General features: G+C 41.8%; 1 protein-coding gene across 3 annotated transcripts in view; it reads left to right on the top strand.

Annotated features, from left to right (window-relative positions):
• The first annotated feature begins 131 nt into the window (after positions 1–131).
• The window catches only part of MED25 (mediator complex subunit 25), a 45698-nt gene continuing 26396 nt past the window's right edge, over positions 132–19433 (top strand). Inside the window, exons 1-9 of one of the 3 annotated variants that reach the window (XM_085565801.1) lie at positions 132–258; positions 443–601; positions 2751–2796; positions 3397–3521; positions 6041–6139; positions 7878–7998; positions 13066–13225; positions 16251–16369; positions 17369–17459. In XM_085565801.1, the coding sequence (XP_085421927.1) occupies positions 468–601; positions 2751–2796; positions 3397–3521; positions 6041–6139; positions 7878–7998; positions 13066–13225; positions 16251–16369; positions 17369–17459 (895 nt within the window). In that variant the 5' untranslated portion in view covers positions 132–258; positions 443–467. The other 2 variants (XM_085565802.1, XM_085565803.1) reach the window with 2 other exon arrangements.

Here is a 19433-nt window from a genome sequence, read left to right as displayed (position 1 = left end):
TGGCTTATTCTGCAACGCGATTGGCCGATGAGTCGTTACTATAGCAATGCGGAAGGGGCGTGGCTTCCTTATTATCCTCTTCAATTCCATTGGTCGATGAGTCGTTACTATAGCAATGCGGAAGGGGCGTGTCTCCTTTCCTCCACGCTGATTGGCTGAGGCAGGCGCAACGCCCGCGTCCCTCCTTTCCGCGCATGCGCCGCCGCCCGGCGCGGACGCGAAGGAAAACCCCTTCCTCCTCTCCGCGCGCCGCCGCCGGTACCGACCCCGGGGAGTTGTGGGGGGGGGGGGAACCGGGAGGGGGGAAGTTAATTAAAAACCCAAATTGCGGCACCGCCAACCCCGTGAGAATGCCGGGCGGGGTTGAGGGGGGAGCTGCGGGCGAGTCGCCGCTTCGGGCTCGGTTCCGGGGAGTCACGGCGTTGTTGTTTCCCCCCCGCAGGAGCCGGCCCCCCCCGCGGGCCGCCATGGTCGTGCCCGCGCTGGAAGGCCCCGCCCCCCCCGCCCTGGTGGCCGACGTGGTTTTCGTCATCGAGGGCACCGCCAACCTCGGGCCCTACTTCGAGGCTCTGCGCAAGCACTACCTGCTGCCCGCCATCGAGTCAGCCTCATTAACATATTCATTAGCTAGTTAATTAGCGGGGCCCTCCCCCTAATAGATAAATGAGGCCCCGCCCCAAAAGAATTAAAGGGAACCCGGTGTAAAGTAATTAATGGGATCCTGCCCCAAGCACTACCTGCTGCCCGCCATCGAGTCAGCCTCATTAACATATTCATTAGCTAATTAATTAATGAGAACCCTCCCCATATAGATAATTGAGGCCCCGCCCCAAAAGAATTAAAGGGAACCCCGCTATAAAGTAATTAATGGGAGCCTGCCCCAAGCATTGCCTGTCTGTGCCATTGAGTGAGAGTTAATTAGCGATTTAATTAGCTAATTAATTAGAGGGACCCCTCCCCATAATGATTAATGAGGCCCCGCCTCAAATTAATTCAAGGGAACCTGTCATTAATTAATGGGAACCCATCATAAATTAATGGGGATCCTGCCCCAAGCACTACCTGCTGTCCGCCATCGAGTCAGCCTCATTAACATATTCATTAGCTAATTAGTTAATGAGACCCCTCCCCATATAGATAATTGAGGCCCTGCCCCAAAAGAATTAAAGGGAACCCGGTATAAAGTAATTAATGGGATCCTGCCCCAAGCATTGGCTGTCTGTGCCATTGAGTGACAGCTAATTAGCGTGTTAATTAGCTAACTAATTAGAGGGACCCCTCCCCTAATAGATTAATGAGGTCCCATCTCAAATTAATTAAAGGGAACCCGTTATAATTTAATTAAAGGGAACCCCGTTATAAAGTAATGAATGGGATCCTGCCCCAAGCATTGCCTGTCTGTGCCATTGAGTGACAGCTCATTAGCATGTTAATTAGCTGATTAATGAGGTAATTAATTAGAGAGACCCTTCCCCTAAATGGTTAATGAGGTCCCATCTCAAATTAATTAAAGGGAACCCGTTATAATTTAATTAAAGGGAAGCCAGTATAAATTAATTCATGGGATCCTGCCCCAAGCATTGGCTGGCTGTGCCATTGGGTGACAGCTAATTAACATGTTAATTAGCTGATTAATTAGCTCATTAATATGATAATTTATTAAAGGAACCTCTCCCTAAATTATTAATGAGGCCCCACCTCAAATTAATTAAAGGGAACCCGTTATAAATTAATTAAAGGGGATCCTGCCCCAAGAATTTCCTGTCTGTGCCATTGAGTGAGGGCTAATTAGCATGTTAATTAGCTGATTAATTAGCTAATTAATGAGATAATTTATTAGAGAGACCCCTCCTCTAATAGATTAATGAGCCCTCGTCTCAAATTAATTAAAAGGAACCCGTTATAATTTAATTAAAGGGAACCAGTTATAATTTAATTAATGGGATCCTGCCCCAAGCATTGCCTGTGTCTCCATTATGTCAGGCTCATTAGCGTGTTAATTAGCGTGTTAATTAGCATGTTAATAATTGGGACCCTTCCCCAAATTCCCCCAAAAATTCCCAAAACCCCCAAATTTCCCCAAAACCCCCAAAAAATTTCCAAAATTCCCCCAAAACCCCTCCAGGACCCCCCAAAATTCTCAAATTTCCCCTAAATTACCCCAGGATTCCCCAAAATTCCCAAAATTTCCCCAAAAATCCCCAAAATCTCCCCAAAAAATCCAAAAACTCCCCTAAATTTCCCCAGGACCCCCAAAAATTCCCCAAAACCCCCCCAAAATTCCCAAAATCCCCCCAAAAAATTCCTCCAAAATTCCCCCAAAAATTCCCTAAAAATCCCCCAAAAATTCCCCAAATTCCCCCAAAAATTCCCCAAAAATTCCCCAAAAATTCCCCAAAAATTCCCAAAATCACCCCAAAACCCTTCAGGACCCCAAAAATTCCCAAAATTCCCCAAAATTCCCCAAATCCTCCAAAAAATTCCCAAAATTTCCCACAATTTCCAAAAATTCCTCCAAAATTCCCCCAAAAATTCCTCCAAAAATTCCCCAAAAATTCCCCAAAAATTCCCCAAAAAATTCCCCAAAAATTCCCCCAAAATTCCCCCAAAAATTCCCCAAATTCCCCCAAAAATTCCCCAAAAATTCCCCAAAAATTCCCCAAATCACCCCAAAACCCTTCAGGACCCCAAAAATTCCCAAAATTCCCAAAAATTCCCAAAATCTCCCCAAATTCTCTTTGCCCCCCCAGGTATTTCAATGGGGGCCCCCCCGCGGAGACCGACTTCGGCGGAGACGTGAGTGGGAATTAAATTAATTGATTTAATTAATTTTATTGGTTTTATTTTATTTATTCTTATCGTAATTTATTTTATTTTCTATTTTATTTTATTTATTGATTTAATTTTTTAAAAATTTAATTTAATTTATTTTGTTGTCTTGTATTACGTTGTATTGTGTTTATTTTGTTTTCTTTATTTTATTTTGTTTTATTCTCTTTTTCTTTTATTTTATGTACTTTAATTAATTCCCATTTTAACTAGCTAATTAACATGTTTATTAATCAGTTTGGGGGCACCCAGTACAGCCTGGTGCCTATTTTATAACATTTAATTGAATATAATTTAATTAATATTTAATTAACCAAAGTGGGGGCCCCCAATACAACTTGGTGGTTGTATATTTTAATTAATTCCAATTTTAATTAGCTAATTAACATGTTTATTAATTAGTTTGGGGGCACCCAGTACAGCCTGGTGCCTATTTTATAACATTTAATCGAATATAATTTAATTAATATTTAAGGAATCAATTTGGGAATACCCAATACAGCTTGGTGGTTGTGTACTTTAATTAATTCCCATATTAATTAGCTAATTAACATGTTTATTAATTAGTTTGGGGGCACCCAGTACAGCCTGGTGGTTTTCAACACGGTCGACTGCGCGCCCGAGTCGTACGTGCAGAGCCACGCGCCCACCAGCAGCGCCCACGAGTTCCTCACCTGGCTCGACAGCATCCAGTGAGGAAAACGGGGCGAAAAACGGCGATTTTGGGCAAAAATGGGGAAAAATGGGAATTTGGGGAAAAAAAATGGGGAAAAACGGTGAAAAAACGGCGAAAAACGGTGAAAAAATGGGGAAAATATGGCGAAAAATGAGAATAAAATGGGAATTTTTGACAAAAAGTGGGAGGGGGAAAAAGGGAATTTTTTGGGGGGAAAATGTGAATTTTGGGAAAAATGGGAAATTTGGGGGAAAAAATGGGAATTTTGAAATGAAAGGGGAATTTGAGTGAAAAAAATGGGATTTTGGGGGGAAAATGGGGATTTTGGGTGTGGGGTCCCTGGGGATCCCCGGCAGCAGCGCCCACGAGTTCCTCACCTGGCTCGGCAGCATCCAGTGAGGAAAACGGGGCGAAAAACGGGGATTTTGGGCAAAAATGGGGAAAAATGGGAATTTGGGGGAAAAAAAATGGGGAAAAACGGTGAAAAAATGGCGAAAAACGGTGAAAAAATGGGGAAAATATGGCGAAAAATGAGAATAAAATGGGAATTTTTGACAAAAAGTTGGAGGAGAAAAGGGAATTTTTTGGGGGGAAAAATGGGAAATTTGGGGAAAAAATGGGAATTTTGAAAAGAAAGGGGAATTTGAGTGAAAAAAATGGGATTTTGGGGGGAAAAATGGGGATTTTGGGTGTGGGGTCCCTGGGGATCCCCGGCAGCAGCGCCCACAAGTTCCTCACCTGGCTCGACAGCATCCAGTGAGGAAAACGGGGCGAAAAACGGGGATTTTGGGCAAAAATGGGGAAAAATGGGAATTTGGGGGAAAAAAAATGGGGAAAAACGGTGAAAAAATGGCGAAAAACGGTGAAAAAATGGGGAAAATATGGCGAAAAATGAGAATAAAATGGGAATTTTTGACAAAAAGTTGGAGGGGAAAAAGGGAATTTTTTGGGGGGAAAAATAGGAATTTTGGGAAAAATGGGAAATTTGGGGGAAAAAATGGGAATTTTGAAATGAAAGGGGAATTTGAGTGAAAAAAATGGGATTTTGGAGGGAAAAATGGGGATTTTGGGTGTGGGGTCCCTGGGGATCCCCGGCAGCAGCGCCCACAAGTTCCTCACCTGGCTCGACAGCATCCAGTGAGGAAAATGGGGAGAAAAACGGGGATTTTGGGCAAAAATGGGGAAAAATGGGAATTTGGGGGAAAAAAAATGGGGAAAAACGGTGAAAAAATGGCGAAAAACGGTGAAAAAATGGGGAAAATATGACGAAAAATGAGAATAAAATGGGAATTTTTGACAAAAAGTGGGAGGGGAAAAAGGGAATTTTTTGGGGGGGAAATGTGAATTTTGGGAAAAATGGGAAATTTGGGGGAAAAAATGGGAATTTTGAAATGAAAGGGGAATTTGAGTGGAAAAATGGGATTTTGGGGGGAAAATGGGGATTTTGGGTGTGGGGTCCCTGGGGATCCCCGGCAGCAGCGCCCACGAGTTCCTCACCTGGCTCGACAGCATCTAGTGAGGAAAACGGGGCGAAAAATGGGGATTTTGGGCAAAAATGGGGAAAAATGGGAATTTGGGGGAAAAAAAATGGGGAAAAACGGTGAAAAAATGGCGAAAAACGGTGAAAAAATGGGGAAAATATGGCGAAAAATGAGAATAAAATGGGAATTTTTGACAAAAAGTTGGAGGGGAAAAAGGGAATTTTTGGGGGGAAAAATGGGAAATTTGGGAAAAAATGGGAAATTTGGGGGAAAAAATGGGAATTTTGAAATGAAAGGGGAATTTGAGTGAAAAAAATGGGATTTTGGGGGGAAAAATGGGGATTTTGGGTGTGGGGTCCCTGGGGATCCCCGGCAGCAGCGCCCACGAGTTCTTCACCTGGCTCGACAGCATCTAGTGAGGAAAATGGGGAGAAAAACGGCGATTTTGGGCAAAAATGGGGAAAAATGGGAATTTGGGGGAAAAAAAATGGGGAAAAACGGTGAAAAAATGGCGAAAAACGGTGAAAAAATGGGGAAAATATGGCGAAAAATGAGAATAAAATGGGAATTTTTGACAAAAAGTGGGAGGGGAAAAAAGGGAATTTTTTGGGGGGGGAAATGTGAATTTTGGGAAAAATGGGAAATTTGGGGTAAAAATAGGAATTTTGGGAAAAAATGGGGAAAAACGGAAGAAAAAGGGGAATAAATGGGGAAAAGTTAGGAAAAAATGGGGGGAAAAATGAGAATTTTTGCCATAAAGTGGGAGGTAAGAAAGCAAGGTTTTGGGGAAAAAAAAGTGAATTTTGGGAAAAAATGGAAAATTTGGGGACAAAAAATGAGAATTTTGGGACAAAATGGGGAATAAATTGGGGGAAAAAAGGGGAGAAAATGGGAATAAATTTGGAATAAAATCGGGGAAAAATTGGGATTTTGGGGGGAGAAATGGGGAAAAAATGGGGGAAAAAATGGGAATTTTGGGGGAAAAGGGGATTTGGGGTAAAAATGGGAATTTTGGGGGTCGGGCCCCCCCAAAAAATCCCAAATTTTCCCCGAGGTTCGCGGGGGGGGGCGGCGAGAGCTGCAGCCTGATCGCCGAGGGGCTCAGCACCGCCCTGCAGCTCTTCGACGACTTCAAGAAAATGAGGGAGCAAATGTGAGAATTTGGGACATTTTGGGCGCTTTTGGGGGTTTTTGGGAATTTTGGAAATTTTGGGGTTTTTTTGGGGGGGTTTTGGGGCTTTTTTGGGGCTTTTTAAAGGGATTTTTGGTGGTTTTTTGGAGGTTTTTTTTGATTTTTTAATAGGTTTTTGGGGGATTTTTGGCAGGGATTTTGGGGTTTTTTGGGTTTTTTAGGATTTTTTGGGGTTTTTTTGGGGTTTTTTTGGGGGGAATTTTGGGTTTTTTGGGATTTGGGGTTTTTTTTAGGGAGGTTTTGGGGGTTTTTTAAGGGGTTTTTGGTGGGTTTTTTGGAGGTTTTTTTGAGGGGTTTTTGGAGGTTTTTTGGGGTTTTTTTGGTGGGTTTTTTGGGTTTATTTTAAAGGCGTTTTGGGGAGTTTTGGGAATTTTTGGGGTTTTGGGGTTTTTTTTAAGGGGTATTTGGGGTTTTTGGGTTTTTTTGGGTTTTTTTAAAGCATTTTTGGGGGATTGCCGAGGGGCTCAGCACGGCCCTGCAGCTCTTCGACGACTTCAAGAAAATGAGGGAGCAAATGTGAGAATTTGGGACATTTTGGGCGCTTTTGGGGGTTTTTGGAAATTTTGGAAATTTTGGGGTTTTTTTGGGGTTTTTTTTGGGGGGTTTTGGGGCTTTTTTGGGGCTTTTTAAAGGGATTTTTGGTGGTTTTTTGAGGTTTTTTTGGATTTTTTAATAGGTTTTTGGGGGATTTTTGACAGGGATTTTGGGGGTTTTTTGGGGTTTTTTGGGGTTTTTTGGGGGGAATTTTGGGTTTTTTGGGATTTTGGGTTTTTTTTAGGGAGGTTTTGGGGCTTTTTTAAGGGGTTTTTGGTGGGTTTTTTGAGGTTTTTTGAGGGGTTTTTGGGGTTTTTTGGGGTTTTTTTTTGGGGTTTTTTTGGGAATTTTTCCCTGAGGTAATTCTCAATTAATTTGGGATTTTTTCTGTGAGGAATTTTGGATAATTTTAGGATTTTTGGGGGGTTTTTTTGGGATTTTTGGGGTTTTTTTTGGTTTTTTTTTGCTTTTTTTGGGTTTTTTTCTCCTGTGGTAATTCTCAATAAATTTGGGATTTTTTCTGTGAGGAATTTTGGATAATTTTCGGATAATTTTGGGATTTTTTTGGCAGAGGACAGACCCACAAGGTTTGCGTGCTGATCTGTGACTTTTTAGGGAGGATTTGGGGTTTTTTTGGGGTATTTTAAGGAGATTTTGGCCTTTTTTTTTTGGTTTTTTTTCCTGAGGTAATTCTGAACGATGTTGGGATTTTTTTCTGTGAGGAATTTTGGATAATTTTAGGATTTTTGGGGGGGTTTTTTTGGGCTTTTTGGGGTTTTTTTTGGGGTTTTTTTTGGGGTGTTTTTTGGGGAATATTTTCCTGGGGTAATTCTGAATGATTTTGAGATATTTTCTGTGTGGAATTTTGGATAATTTAAGGATTTTTTGGTGGTTTTTTTTTTGTTTTTTAAGGGGATTTTTTGCTTTTTTGGTTTTTTATTTTCCCTTTGGTAATTCTCAATAAATTTGGGATTTTTTCTGTGAGAAATTTTGGATAATTTTAGAATTTTTGGGGGTTTTTTTTTTACTTTTAGGGGTTTTTTTTTGGGGTTTTTTTTGCTTTTTTTGGGTTTTTTTTTTCCTGTGGTAATTCTCAATAAATTTGGGATTTTTTCTGTGAGGAATTTTGGATAATTTTCGGGTAATTTTGGGAATTTTTTGGCAGAGGACAGACCCACAAGGTTTGCGTGCTGATCTGTAACTCCCCCCCGTACCTGCTGCCCGCCGTGGAGAGCACCACGTACTCAGGCTACAGCACCGAGAGCCTCGTGCAGAGAATCGCTGAGGTTTGCGCTTTTTTGGGGCAAATTTGGGCCTTTTTGGGATTTGGGAATTTTGGGGAATTTTGGGGAATTTTTTGGGATTTTTTGGGGATTTTTTTGGGGGTTTTTCGGGGGTTTTTTGGTGATTTTTTGGCATTTTTTTCAATTTTTTTTTAATTTTTATTTTGATTTTTTTGTGTTTTTTTTTTTTTTTTTAACCAGGATTTTTGGGTTTTTTAGGAGGGTTTTGGGGTGGATTTGGGGTTTTTTGGGTTTGGGGATTTTTTGGGGGTTTTTTTGGGGGGGTTTTTTTTGGGATATTTTAGGGTTTTTAGGGATTGATGACGGCACAGCCCTGAGACAGTCGCTGAAGTTGGAGGAATTTTTTGGGATTTTTTTGGGATTTTTTTGGGGAATTTTTTTGGATTTTTTAGGGATTTTTAGGGAGATTTGGGATTTTTGGGGATTTTTGGGGTTTTTTTTGGGGATTTTTTTGGTGTTTCTGAAATTTCTGGGGTTCCTGCCCCACGTAGTCAGGCTACAGCACCGAGAGCCTCGTGCAGAGAATCGCTGAGGTTTGCGCTTTTTTGGGGAAAATTTGGGCCTTTTTGGGATTTTGGAATTTTGGGGAATTTTGGGGAATTTTTTGGGATTTTTTTGGGATTTTTTTGGGGGTTTTTCGGGGGTTTTTTGGTGATTTTTTGGCATTTTTTTTAATTTTTTTTTAATTTTTATTTTGATTTTTTTGTGTTTTTTTTTTTTTTTTTTTTTAACCAGGATTTGTGGGTTTTTTAGGAGGGTTTTGGGGTGGATTTGGGGTTTTTTGGGTTTGGGGATTTTTTGGGGGTTTTTTTGGGGTTTTTTTTGGGGATATTTTAGGGTTTTTAGGGATTGATGAAGGCACAGCCCTGAGACAGTCGCTGAAGTTGGAGGGAATTTTTTGGGATTTTTTTGGGATTTTTTTGGATTTTTTAGGGATTTTTAGGGAGATTTGGGATTTTGGGGGATTTTTGGGTGTTTTTTTGGGGATTTTTTTGGTGTTTCTGAAATTTCTGGGGTTCCTGCCCCACGTACTCAGGCTACAGCACCAAGAGCCTCGTGCAGAGAATCGCTGAGGTTTGCGCTTTTTTGGGGCAAATTTGGGCCTTTTTGGGATTTTGGGGATTTTGGGAATTTTTGGGGATTTTTTTGGGATTTTTTTGGGATTTTTTGGGGGGTTTTTCGGGGGTTTTTTGGTGATTTTTTGGCATTTTTTTCAATTTTTTTTGATTTTTATTTTGATTTTTTTGTGTTTTTTTAACCAGGATTTGTGGGTTTTTTAGGAGGGTTTTGGGGTGGATTTGGGGTTTTTTGGGTTTGGGGATTTTTTGGGGGTTTTTTTTGGGGGTTTTTTTTGGGATATTTTAGGGGTTTTTAGGGATTGATGGGGGCACAGCCCTGAGACAGTCGCTGAAGTTGGAGGGAATTTTTTGGGATTTCTTTTGGGAATTTTTTTGGATTTTTTAGGGATTTTTAGGGAGATTTGGGATTTTTGGGGATTTTTGGGGTTTTTTTTGGGGATTTTTTTGGTGTTTCTGAAATTTCTGGGGTTCCTGCCCCACGTACTCAGGCTACAGCACCGAGAGCCTCGTGCAGAGAATCGCTGAGGTTTGCGCTTTTTTGGGGAAAATTTGGGGCTTTTTGGGATTTTGGGGATTTTGGGAATTTTTGGGGATTTTTTGGGATTTTTTCGGGCTTTTTTGGGGGTTTTTTGGTGATTTTTGGGCATTTTTTTCCATTTTTTTGGATCGTTATTTTGATTTTTTTGTGGGTTTTTAACCAGGATTTGTGGGTTTTTTAGGAGGATTTTGGGGTGGATTTGGGGTTTTTTGGGGTTTGGGGATTTTTTGGGGGTTTTTTGGGGGTTTTTTTGGGATATTTTAGGGGTTTTTAGGGATTGATGGGGGCACAGCCCTGAGACAGTCGCTGAAGTTGGGGGGAATTTTTTGGGATTTTTTTGGGAATTTTTTTGGATTTTTTAGGGATTTTTAGGGAGATTTGGGATTTTTGGGGATTTTTTTTTTGGGGATTTTTTTCGGGGGTTTTTTGGGGGTTTTTTGGTGATTTTTTGGCGTTTTTTTGCCATTTTTCTACATTTTTTTTCAATTTTTCTTGATTTTTATTTTGATTTTTTGGGTTTTTTTAAAAGGGATTTTGGGGTGGATTTGGGGTTTTGGGGCCTTGAGGATTTTCTGGGGATTTTTTGGGGGATTTTTTTTAGGGTTTTTTGGAGCTTTTTAATGAGATTTGGGATTTTTTTGCGTTTTTTTAGGGATTTTTGGGGATTTTCCTGATTTTTTTAGGAGTATTTCTTTTTTTATTCTTTCTTATTCTATTTTTTCCCTTTATTTATATTTTTCCCATTTTTTACCTTTTCCCAGCACAATATTTGATTTTTTCCTTCTTTTTTCTGTTTTTTTTTTTAAATTTTCAACTGATTTTTTTGGTGATTTTTTTGGATTTTTTCCGAACTATTTCTTTTTTATTATTTTTTATTCTATTTTTTCCCTCTATTTACATTTCCCCATTTTTCTTACCTTTTCCTACCACAATATTTGTCTTTTTCCTTCTTTTTTTCTGTTTTTTAAATTTTTGACGTATTTTTTTGTGGCTTTTTGGTATTTTTTCCGAACTATTTCTTTTTTATTAATTTTTATTCTCTTTTTTCCCTCAATTTACATTTTCCCCATTTTTCTTACCTTTTCCCTGCGCGATATTTATCTTTTTTCCTTCTTTTTTATGTTTTTTTTAATTTTTGACGGATTTCTTTGGGGATTTTTGGGATTCCTTCTGGACTATTTCTTTTTTATTATTTTTTATTCTATTTTTTCCCTTTACTTATATTTTTTACTATATTTTTTTCTTTACTTATATCTTTCCCCAATTTTTTTTATGTTTTCCCAGCACAATATTTGATTTTTTCCTTCTTTTTTCTGTTTTTTTTTTAAATTTTCAACTGATTTTTTAGGGGATTTTTGGGGATTTTTCTCTGACTATTCCTTTTTTATTAATTTTGATTCTATTTTTCCCCTCTATTTACATTTCCCCATTTTTCTTACCTTTTCCTACCACAATATTTGATTTTTTCCTTGTTTTTTCTGTTTTTTTTTTTAAATTTTCAACTGATTTTTTTGGGGATTTTTTGGGGATTTTTCCCGAACTATTTCTCTTTTATTATTTTTTATTCTATTTTTTCTCTTTATTTATATTTTTCCCATTTTTTACCTTTTCCCAGCACAATATTTGATTTTTTCCTTGTTTTTTCTGGGTTTTTAATTTTCGACTGATTTTTTTGGTGATTTTTGGGGATTTTTCCCGAACTATTTCTCTTTTATTATTTTTGATTCTATTTTTTCCCTCTATTTACATTTTCCCCATTTTTCTTACCTTTTCCTACCACAATATTTGATTTTTTCCTTCTTTTTTCTGTTTTTTTTTAATTTTTGACGGATTTCTTTGGGGATTTTTGGGATTCCTTCTGGACTATTCCTTTTTTATTAATTTTGATTCTATTTTTTCCCTCTATTTACATTTTCCCCATTTTTCTTACCTTTTCCTACCACAATATTTGATTTTTTCCTTGTTTTTTCTGGTTTTTTTTTTTAATTTTCGACTGATTTTTTTGGGGATTTTTTGGGGATTTTTCCCGAACTATTTCTCTTTTATTATTTTTGATTCTATTTTTTCCCTTTATTTATATTTTTCCCATTTTTTACCTTTTCCCAGCACAATATTTGATTTTTTCCTTGTTTTTTCTGGGTTTTTAATTTTCGACTGATTTTTTTGGGGATTTTTTGGGATTTTTTCCGAACTATTTCTCTTTTATTATTTTTGATTCTATTTTCCCCCTCTATTTACATTTTCCCCATTTTTCTTACCTTTCCCTACCACGATATTTGATTTTTTTCCTTCTTTTTTCTGTTTTTTTTTTTTTAATTTTTGACTGATTTTTTTGGTGATTTTTTCCGAACTATTTCTTTTTTATTATTTTTGATTCTATTTTTTCCCTCTATTTACATTTTTCCCATTTTCTTACCTTTTCCTACCACAATATTTGTCTTTTTCCTTCTTTTTTCTGTTTTTTTTTAAATTTTCGACTGATTTTTTTGGTGATTTTTTGGGGATTTTTTCCGAACTATTTCTTTTTTATTATTTTTGATTCTATTTTTTCCCTCTATTTACATTTCCCCATTTTTCTTACCTTTTCCTACCACAATACTTGTCTTTTTTCTTCTTTTTTCTGTTTTTTTTAAATTTTTGACGTATTTTTTAGGGGATTTTTGGGGATTTTTCTCTGACTATTCCTTTTTTATTAATTTTGATTCTATTTTTCCCCTCTATTTAAATTTTCCCCATTTTTCTTACCTTTTCCTACCATGATATTTGATTTTTTCCTTGTTTTTTCTATTTTTTTTTTAAATTTTCGACTGATTTTTTTGGGGATTTTTTGGGGATTTTTCCCGAACTATTTCTCTTTTATTATTTTTTATTCTATTTTTTCTCTTTATTTATATTTTTCCCATTTTTTACCTTTTCCCAGCACAATATTTGATTTTTTCCTTGTTTTTTCTGGGTTTTTAATTTTCGACTGATTTTTTTGGTGATTTTTGGGGATTTTTCCCGAACTATTTCTCTTTTATTATTTTTGATTCTATTTTTCCCCTCTATTTACATTTTCCCCATTTTTCTTACCTTTTCCTACCACAATATTTGTCTTTTTCCTTCTTTTTTCTGTTTTTTTTAAATTTTTGACGGATTTCTTTGGGGATTTTTGGGATTCCTTCTGGACTGTTTCTTTTTTATTATTTTTTATTCTATTTTTTCCCTTTACTTATATTTTTTACTATATTTTTTTCTTTACTTATATCTTTCCCCAATTTTTTTTATGTTTTCCCAGCACGATATTTGATTTTTTCCTTCTTTTTTCTGTTTTTTTTTAAATTTTCGACTGATTTTTTTGGGGATTTTTGGGTTTTTTTCCGTTCTATTTCTTTTTAATTATTTTTTAATTCTATTTTTCCCTCTATTTACCCTTTTTTTCCCTTTTCCCAGCGCGGGATCCACTTCTCGGTGGTGGCTCCGCGGAAGCTCCCGGCGCTGCGCGCGCTCTTCGAGAAGGGAGCGCCCCCCGGCGGCCTGGAGCCCCCCCAGGGCAAAGAGTGCGGCCAGGACCCCCGGCACATGGTGCTGGTCCGGGGGGTGGCGCTGCCAGGTGCCCCGGGGACATTGGGGACATTGGGGACATTTGGGATATTTGGGACATTTGGGACATCGGGGACATTGGGGACATTTGGGATATTTGGGACATTGGGGACACTGGGGACAGGACCCCCGGCACATGGTGCTGGTCCGGGGGGTGGCGCTGCCAGGTGCCCCGGGGACATTTGGGGACATTTGGGACATTTGGGGACATTGGGGACATTTGGGGACATTTGGGGATATTTGGGGAATTTGGGATATTGGGGACATTGGGGACAATGGGGACGTTGGGGACATTGGGGGCAGGACCCCCGGCACATGGTGCTGGTCCGGGGGGTGGCACTGCCAGGTGCCCTGGGGACATTGGGGACATTTGGGGAATTTGGGGACATTTGGGGGATTGGGGGGATTGGGGACATTTGGGATATTTGGGATATTTGGGACATTGGGGACATCGGGGACATCGGGGACATTGGGGACATTTGGGGACATTGGGGAATTTGGGATATTGGGGGGATTGGGGGGATTGGGGACATTGGGGACATTTGGGGACATTTGGGATATTTGGGACATTGGGGACATCGGGGACATCGGGGACATTGGGGACATTTGGGACATTTGGGACATTTGGGACATTGGGGACATTGGGGTCAGGACCCCCGGCACATGGTGCTGGTCCGGGGCGTGGCACTGCCAGGTGCCCTGGGGACATCGGGGACATTTGGGGACATTTGGGGAATTTGGGGGGATTGGGGGGATTGGGGGGATTGGGGACATTTGGGGGGATTGGGGACATTTGGGGGATTGGGGGGATTGGGGACATTTGGGACATTTGGGACATTTGGGACATTGGGGACATTGGGGGGATTGGGGGGATTGGGGACGTTGGGGACACTGGGGGAATTTGGGATATTTGGGATATTGGGGACATTGGGGGGATTGGGGGGATTGGGGGAATTTGGGACATTTGGGACATTTGGGATATTGGGGACATTGGGGGGATTTGGGATATTGGGGACATTGGGGACATTTGGGACATTTGGGACATTGGGGACATCGGGGTCAGGACCCCCGGCACATGGTGCTGGTCCGGGGGGTGGCACTGCCAGGTGCCCCGGGGACATTTGGGGACATTTGGGGACATTTGGGGACATTTGGGGAATTTGGGATATTGGGGGGATTGGGGACAATGGGGACGTTGGGGACATTGGGGACATTTGGGATATTTGGGACATTGGGGACATTTGGGGACATTGGGGGAATTTGAGATATTGGGGACATTGGGGACATTTGGGGAATTTGGGATATTGGGGACATTTGGGACATTTGGGATATTTGGGACATTGGGGACATTGGGGACATTGGGGGGATTGGGGACGTTGGGGACACTGGGGGAATTTGGGATATTGGGGACATTGGGGACATTTGGGGACATTTTGGGATATTTGGGATATTGGGGACATTGGGGACATCGGGGACATTTGGGGAATTTGGGGAATTTGGGATATTGGGGGGATTGGGGACATTTGGGGGATTGGGGACATTGGGGACATTTGGAACATTGGGGGGATTGGGGACATTTGGGGGATTGGGGACATTGGGGACATTTGGGACATTGGGGACAGTGGGGTCAGGACCCCCGGCACATGGTGCTGGTCCGGGGGGTGGCGCTGCCAGGTGCCCCGGGGACATTTGGGGACATTTTGGGACATTTGGGAACATTTGGGGAATTTGGGATATTGGGGACATTGGGGACAATGGGGACATTGGGGACATTGGGGACATTGGGGATATTTGGGGAATTTGGGACATCGGGGACATTTGGGGACATTTGGGGAATTTGGGATATTGGGGGGATTGGGGACATCGGGGGGATTGGGGGGATTGGGGACATTTGAGACATTTGGGGTCATTGGGGGAATTTGGGGACATTTGGGGACAATTTTGGGGACACTCGATGACATTCGGGGACACTCGGAGACAATTTGGGGACAATTTTGGTGACCATTTGGTGACCATTTGGTGACAATTTTGGGACAATTTTGGTGGCCATTTTGGTGACAATTTTGGGGACAATTTGGGCACCATTTCGGGGACACTTGGGGACATTTGGTGACAATTGCTGACAATCTGGTGACACTTGGTGACATTTGGTGACAGTTTGCTGACAATTTTTGTGACATTTGGTGACACTTGGTGACAATTGATGACACTTGGTGACAATCTGTTGACACTTGGTGACATTTGGTGACAATCTGTTGACATTTGGTGACAGTTTGCTGACAATTTGGTGACATTTGATGACACTTGGTGACATTTGGTGACAATCTGTTGACATTTGATGACATTTGGTGACATTTGGTGACATTTGGTGACAATCTGGTGACATTTGGTGACACTTGGTGACATTTGGTGACATTTGATGATACTTGGTGACATTTGGCGACATTTGATGACAATCTGTTGACATTTGATGACACTTGGTGACATTTGGTGACACTTGGTGACAATTTGATGACACTTGGTGACATTTGATGACACTTGGTGACAATCTGGTGACACTTGGTGACATTTGGTGACACTTGGTGCCATTTGGTGACAATCTGTTGACATTTGGTGACACTTGGTGACAATCTGTTGACATTTGATGACACTTGGTGACATTTGATGACATTTGGTGACATTTGGTGACAATTGATGACACTTGGTGACATTTGGTGACAATCTGTTGACATTTGATGACATTTGGTGACATTTGGTGCCATCTGATGACAATCTGTTGACATTTGATGACACTTGGTGACATTTGGTGACACTTGGTGACAATTTGGTGACATTTGTTGACACTTGGTGACATTTGGTGCCATCTGATGACAATCTGTTGACATTTGTTGACATTTGATGACACTTGGTGACAATCTGTTGACACTTGATGACACCTGGTGACACCTGGTGACAATTTGGTGACATTTGGTGCCATTTGGTGACATTTGGTGCCATTTGGTGACATTTGGTGACACTTGGTGCCACCCCCCCAGGCAGCAGCGGCGCCCCTCCCCCGCTGCCGCCCCCCAAGGCGGGCGCTGCCCCTCCCCCGCTGCCCCCCAGCGCCCCCCCCCTGCCGGCGCCCGCCCCGCCCGCGGCCCCCGGATACCAGGTACCAAATTCGGGGGGTTTGGGGATTTTTGGGGGGTTTGGGGGGATTTGGGGTTTTTTGGGGGTTTTATTTGGGGTTTTTTGGGGGGATTTGGGGATTTTTGGGGATTTTTGGGGTGGGCTTGGGGGGGATTTGGGGTTTTTTAGGGGGGTTTGGGGGGTTTGGGGATTTTTGGGGGTTTTTGGGGGGTTTTTGGGGGGATTTGGGGGGATTTGGGGTTTTTTTGGGGGTTTATTTGGGGTTTTTTGGGGAGGATTTGGGGATTTTTGGGGGGGATTTGGGGATTTTTGGGGGGGATTTGGGGATTTTTGGGGTTTTTTAGGGGGGGCTTGGGGATTTTTGGGGTTTTTTGGGGGGGTTCGGGGAGGATTTGGGATTTTTGGGGGGGGTTTGGGGGGATTTGGGGTTTTTTGGGATTTTATTTGGGGTTTTTTGGGGGGATTTGGGGATTTTTGGGGGGGATTTGTGGTTTTTTGGGGAGGATTTGGGGATTTTTGGGTTTTTTTAGGGGGGGATTTGGGGAGGATTTGGGGTTTTGGGGTATTTTGGGGGGATTTGGGGATTTTTGGGGGTTTTTTGGGGGGTTTGGGGGCTTTGGGTGGGATTTGGACTTTTTTGGGGTTGTTTAAGGGGGGTTTTGTGAGTTTTTTGGGTTTTTTTGGGGGGATTGGGGTTTTTTGGGGTTCTTTAAGGGAGTTTTGGGGGTTTTTTTAAGGGATTTGGAGGGATTTGTGTTTTTTTAAGCGATTTGGGGGCATTTGGGGTTTTTTGGGTGGTTTGGGTGGATTTGAGTTATTTTGGGAGAAATTCTCTGTTGTTTCGTGGGAGGATTTTGAGGTTTTTTTGGGTGAAGATTTGTGCTGTTTTCGGGCTGTTTTTCCACTTCGGGAATAATTTTTTTTTAAAATTATTTATTTCCGACGTTTTCTTTTCTTTTTTGGGGGGGAGGAGAAGGTTTAACCCCCCAAATTTTCCCCAAATTTTCCCCAAATTTGGCAGGTGCCCCCCCCCGGCGCCCTGAACGCCGCCCAGGCCGCGGCTCAGTCGGCCGTGGAGGCCGCCAAGAACCAGAAGAGCCTCGCGGGGCGCTGTGAGTTTTGGGGACCCCCCCCCAAAAAATCGGGACCCCCCCCCAAAAAATCGGGACCCCAAAAATTGGGGGGGGTGCGGGGGATTTTGGGGGATTTTTTGGGGGGGGTTTGGGGGGTTTTGGGGGGATTTTGGGGATTTTTTTGGGATTTTTGGGGGATTTTTTGGGGATTTTTTGGGGGTTTTTGGGGGGATTTTTTGGGGGGCTTTTGGGGGATTTTTTGGGGATTTTTGGGGGGATTTTGGGGGGTTTTTTGGGGATTTTTTAGGGATTTCTTGGGGATTTTTTGGGGATTTTTTGAGGGTTTTTGGCGGGATTTTGGGGGGATTTTTGGGGATTTTTTTGGGATTTTTGGAGGATTTTTCAGGATTTTTTGGGGGTTTTTGGGGGGATTTTTGGGGGATTTTTTTGGGATTTTTTGGGGATTTTTGGGGATTTTTTGGGATTTCTTGGGGGATTTTTCGGCCGTGGAGGCCGCCAAGAACCAGAAGAGCCTCGCGGGGCGCTGTGAGTTTTGGGGACCCCCCCCAAAAAATCGGGACCCCAAAAATTGGGGGGGGTGCAGGGAATTTTGGGGGATTTTTTGGGGGGGGTTTGGGGGGTTTTGGTGGGATTTTTGGGGGATTTTTTGGGGATTTTTTTGGGATTTTTGGGGGATTTTTCAGGATTTTTTGGGGGTTTTTGGAGGGATTTTTGGGGGATTTTGGGGGGATTTTTGGGGATTTTTTTGGGATTTCTTGGGGGATTTTTCGGCCGTGGAGGCCGCCAAGAACCAGAAGAGCCTCGCGGGGCGCTGTGAGTTTTGGGGACCCCCCCCAAAAAATCGGGACCCCAAAAATTGGGGGGGTGCGGGGAATTTTGGGGGATTTTTTGGGGGGTTTTGGGGGGATTTTGGGGGATTTTTGGAGGATTTTTCAGCATTTTTTGGGGATTTTTTAGGGATTTCTTGGGGATTTTTTGGGGATTTTGGGGGGATTTTTGGGGATTTTGGAGGTTTTTTGGGGATTTTTTGGGGGGGTTTTGGGCGTTTTTGGGGGGATTTTTTGGGGATTTTTTGGGGATTTTTTGAGATTTTTGGGGGATTTTTGGGAATTTTTTTGGGATTTTTCAGGATTTTTTGGGGGTTTTTGGCGGGATTTTGGGGGATTTTGGGGATTTTTTGGGGATTTTTTGGGGATTTTTTGAGGGATTTTTGGGGATTTTTGGGGCGATTTTGGGGGGTTTTTTGGAGATTTTGGGGGGATTTTTGGGAATTTTTTTTGGATTTTTCAGGATTTTTTGGGGGTTTTTGGCGGGATTTTGGGGGGATTTTTGGGGATTTTTTTTGGATTTTTGGGGGATTTTTTTGGGATTTTCTGGGGATTTTTGGGGGGATTTTTGGGGATTTTGGCGGGATTTTTGGGGATTTTTTTGGGATTTTTGGGGGATTTTTCAGGATTTTTTTGGGAGTTTTTGGCGGGATTTTTGGGGATTTTGGGGGGATTTTTGGGGATTTTTTTGGAATTTTTGGGGGATTTTTCAGGATTTTTTGGGGGTTTTTGGAGGGATTTTTGGGGGATTTTTTTGGGATTTTTTGGGGATTTTTGGGGATTTTTTGGGATTTCTTGGGGGATTTTTCGGCCGTGGAGGCCGCCAAGAACCAGAAGAGCCTCGCGGGGCGCTGTGAGTTTTGGGGACCCCCCCCCAAAAAATCGGGACCCCAAAAATTGGGGGGGGTGCGGGGAATTTTGGGGGGATTTTTTGGGGGGTTTTGGGGGGGTTTTGGGGGGATTTTGGGGGATTTTTTTGGGATTTTTGGGGGATTTTTGGGGGATTTTTGGGGGATTTTTAATGGGGTTTCTTGGGGATTTTTGGGGGATTTTTTGGGATTTCTTGAGGATTTTTTGGGGATTTTTGGGGGGATTTTGGGGGGTTTTTAGGGATTTTTTGGGGATTTTTTAGGGATTTCTTGGGGATTTTTTGGGGGTTTTGGGG

Source organism: Lonchura striata, chromosome 37 (assembly GCF_050655825.1).
Source record: "Lonchura striata isolate lonStrDom1 chromosome 37, ASM5065582v1, whole genome shotgun sequence".
NCBI classification, from domain to species: Eukaryota; Metazoa; Chordata; class Aves; order Passeriformes; family Estrildidae; genus Lonchura; species Lonchura striata.
This window is presented reverse-complemented; position numbering and strand designations above follow the sequence as displayed.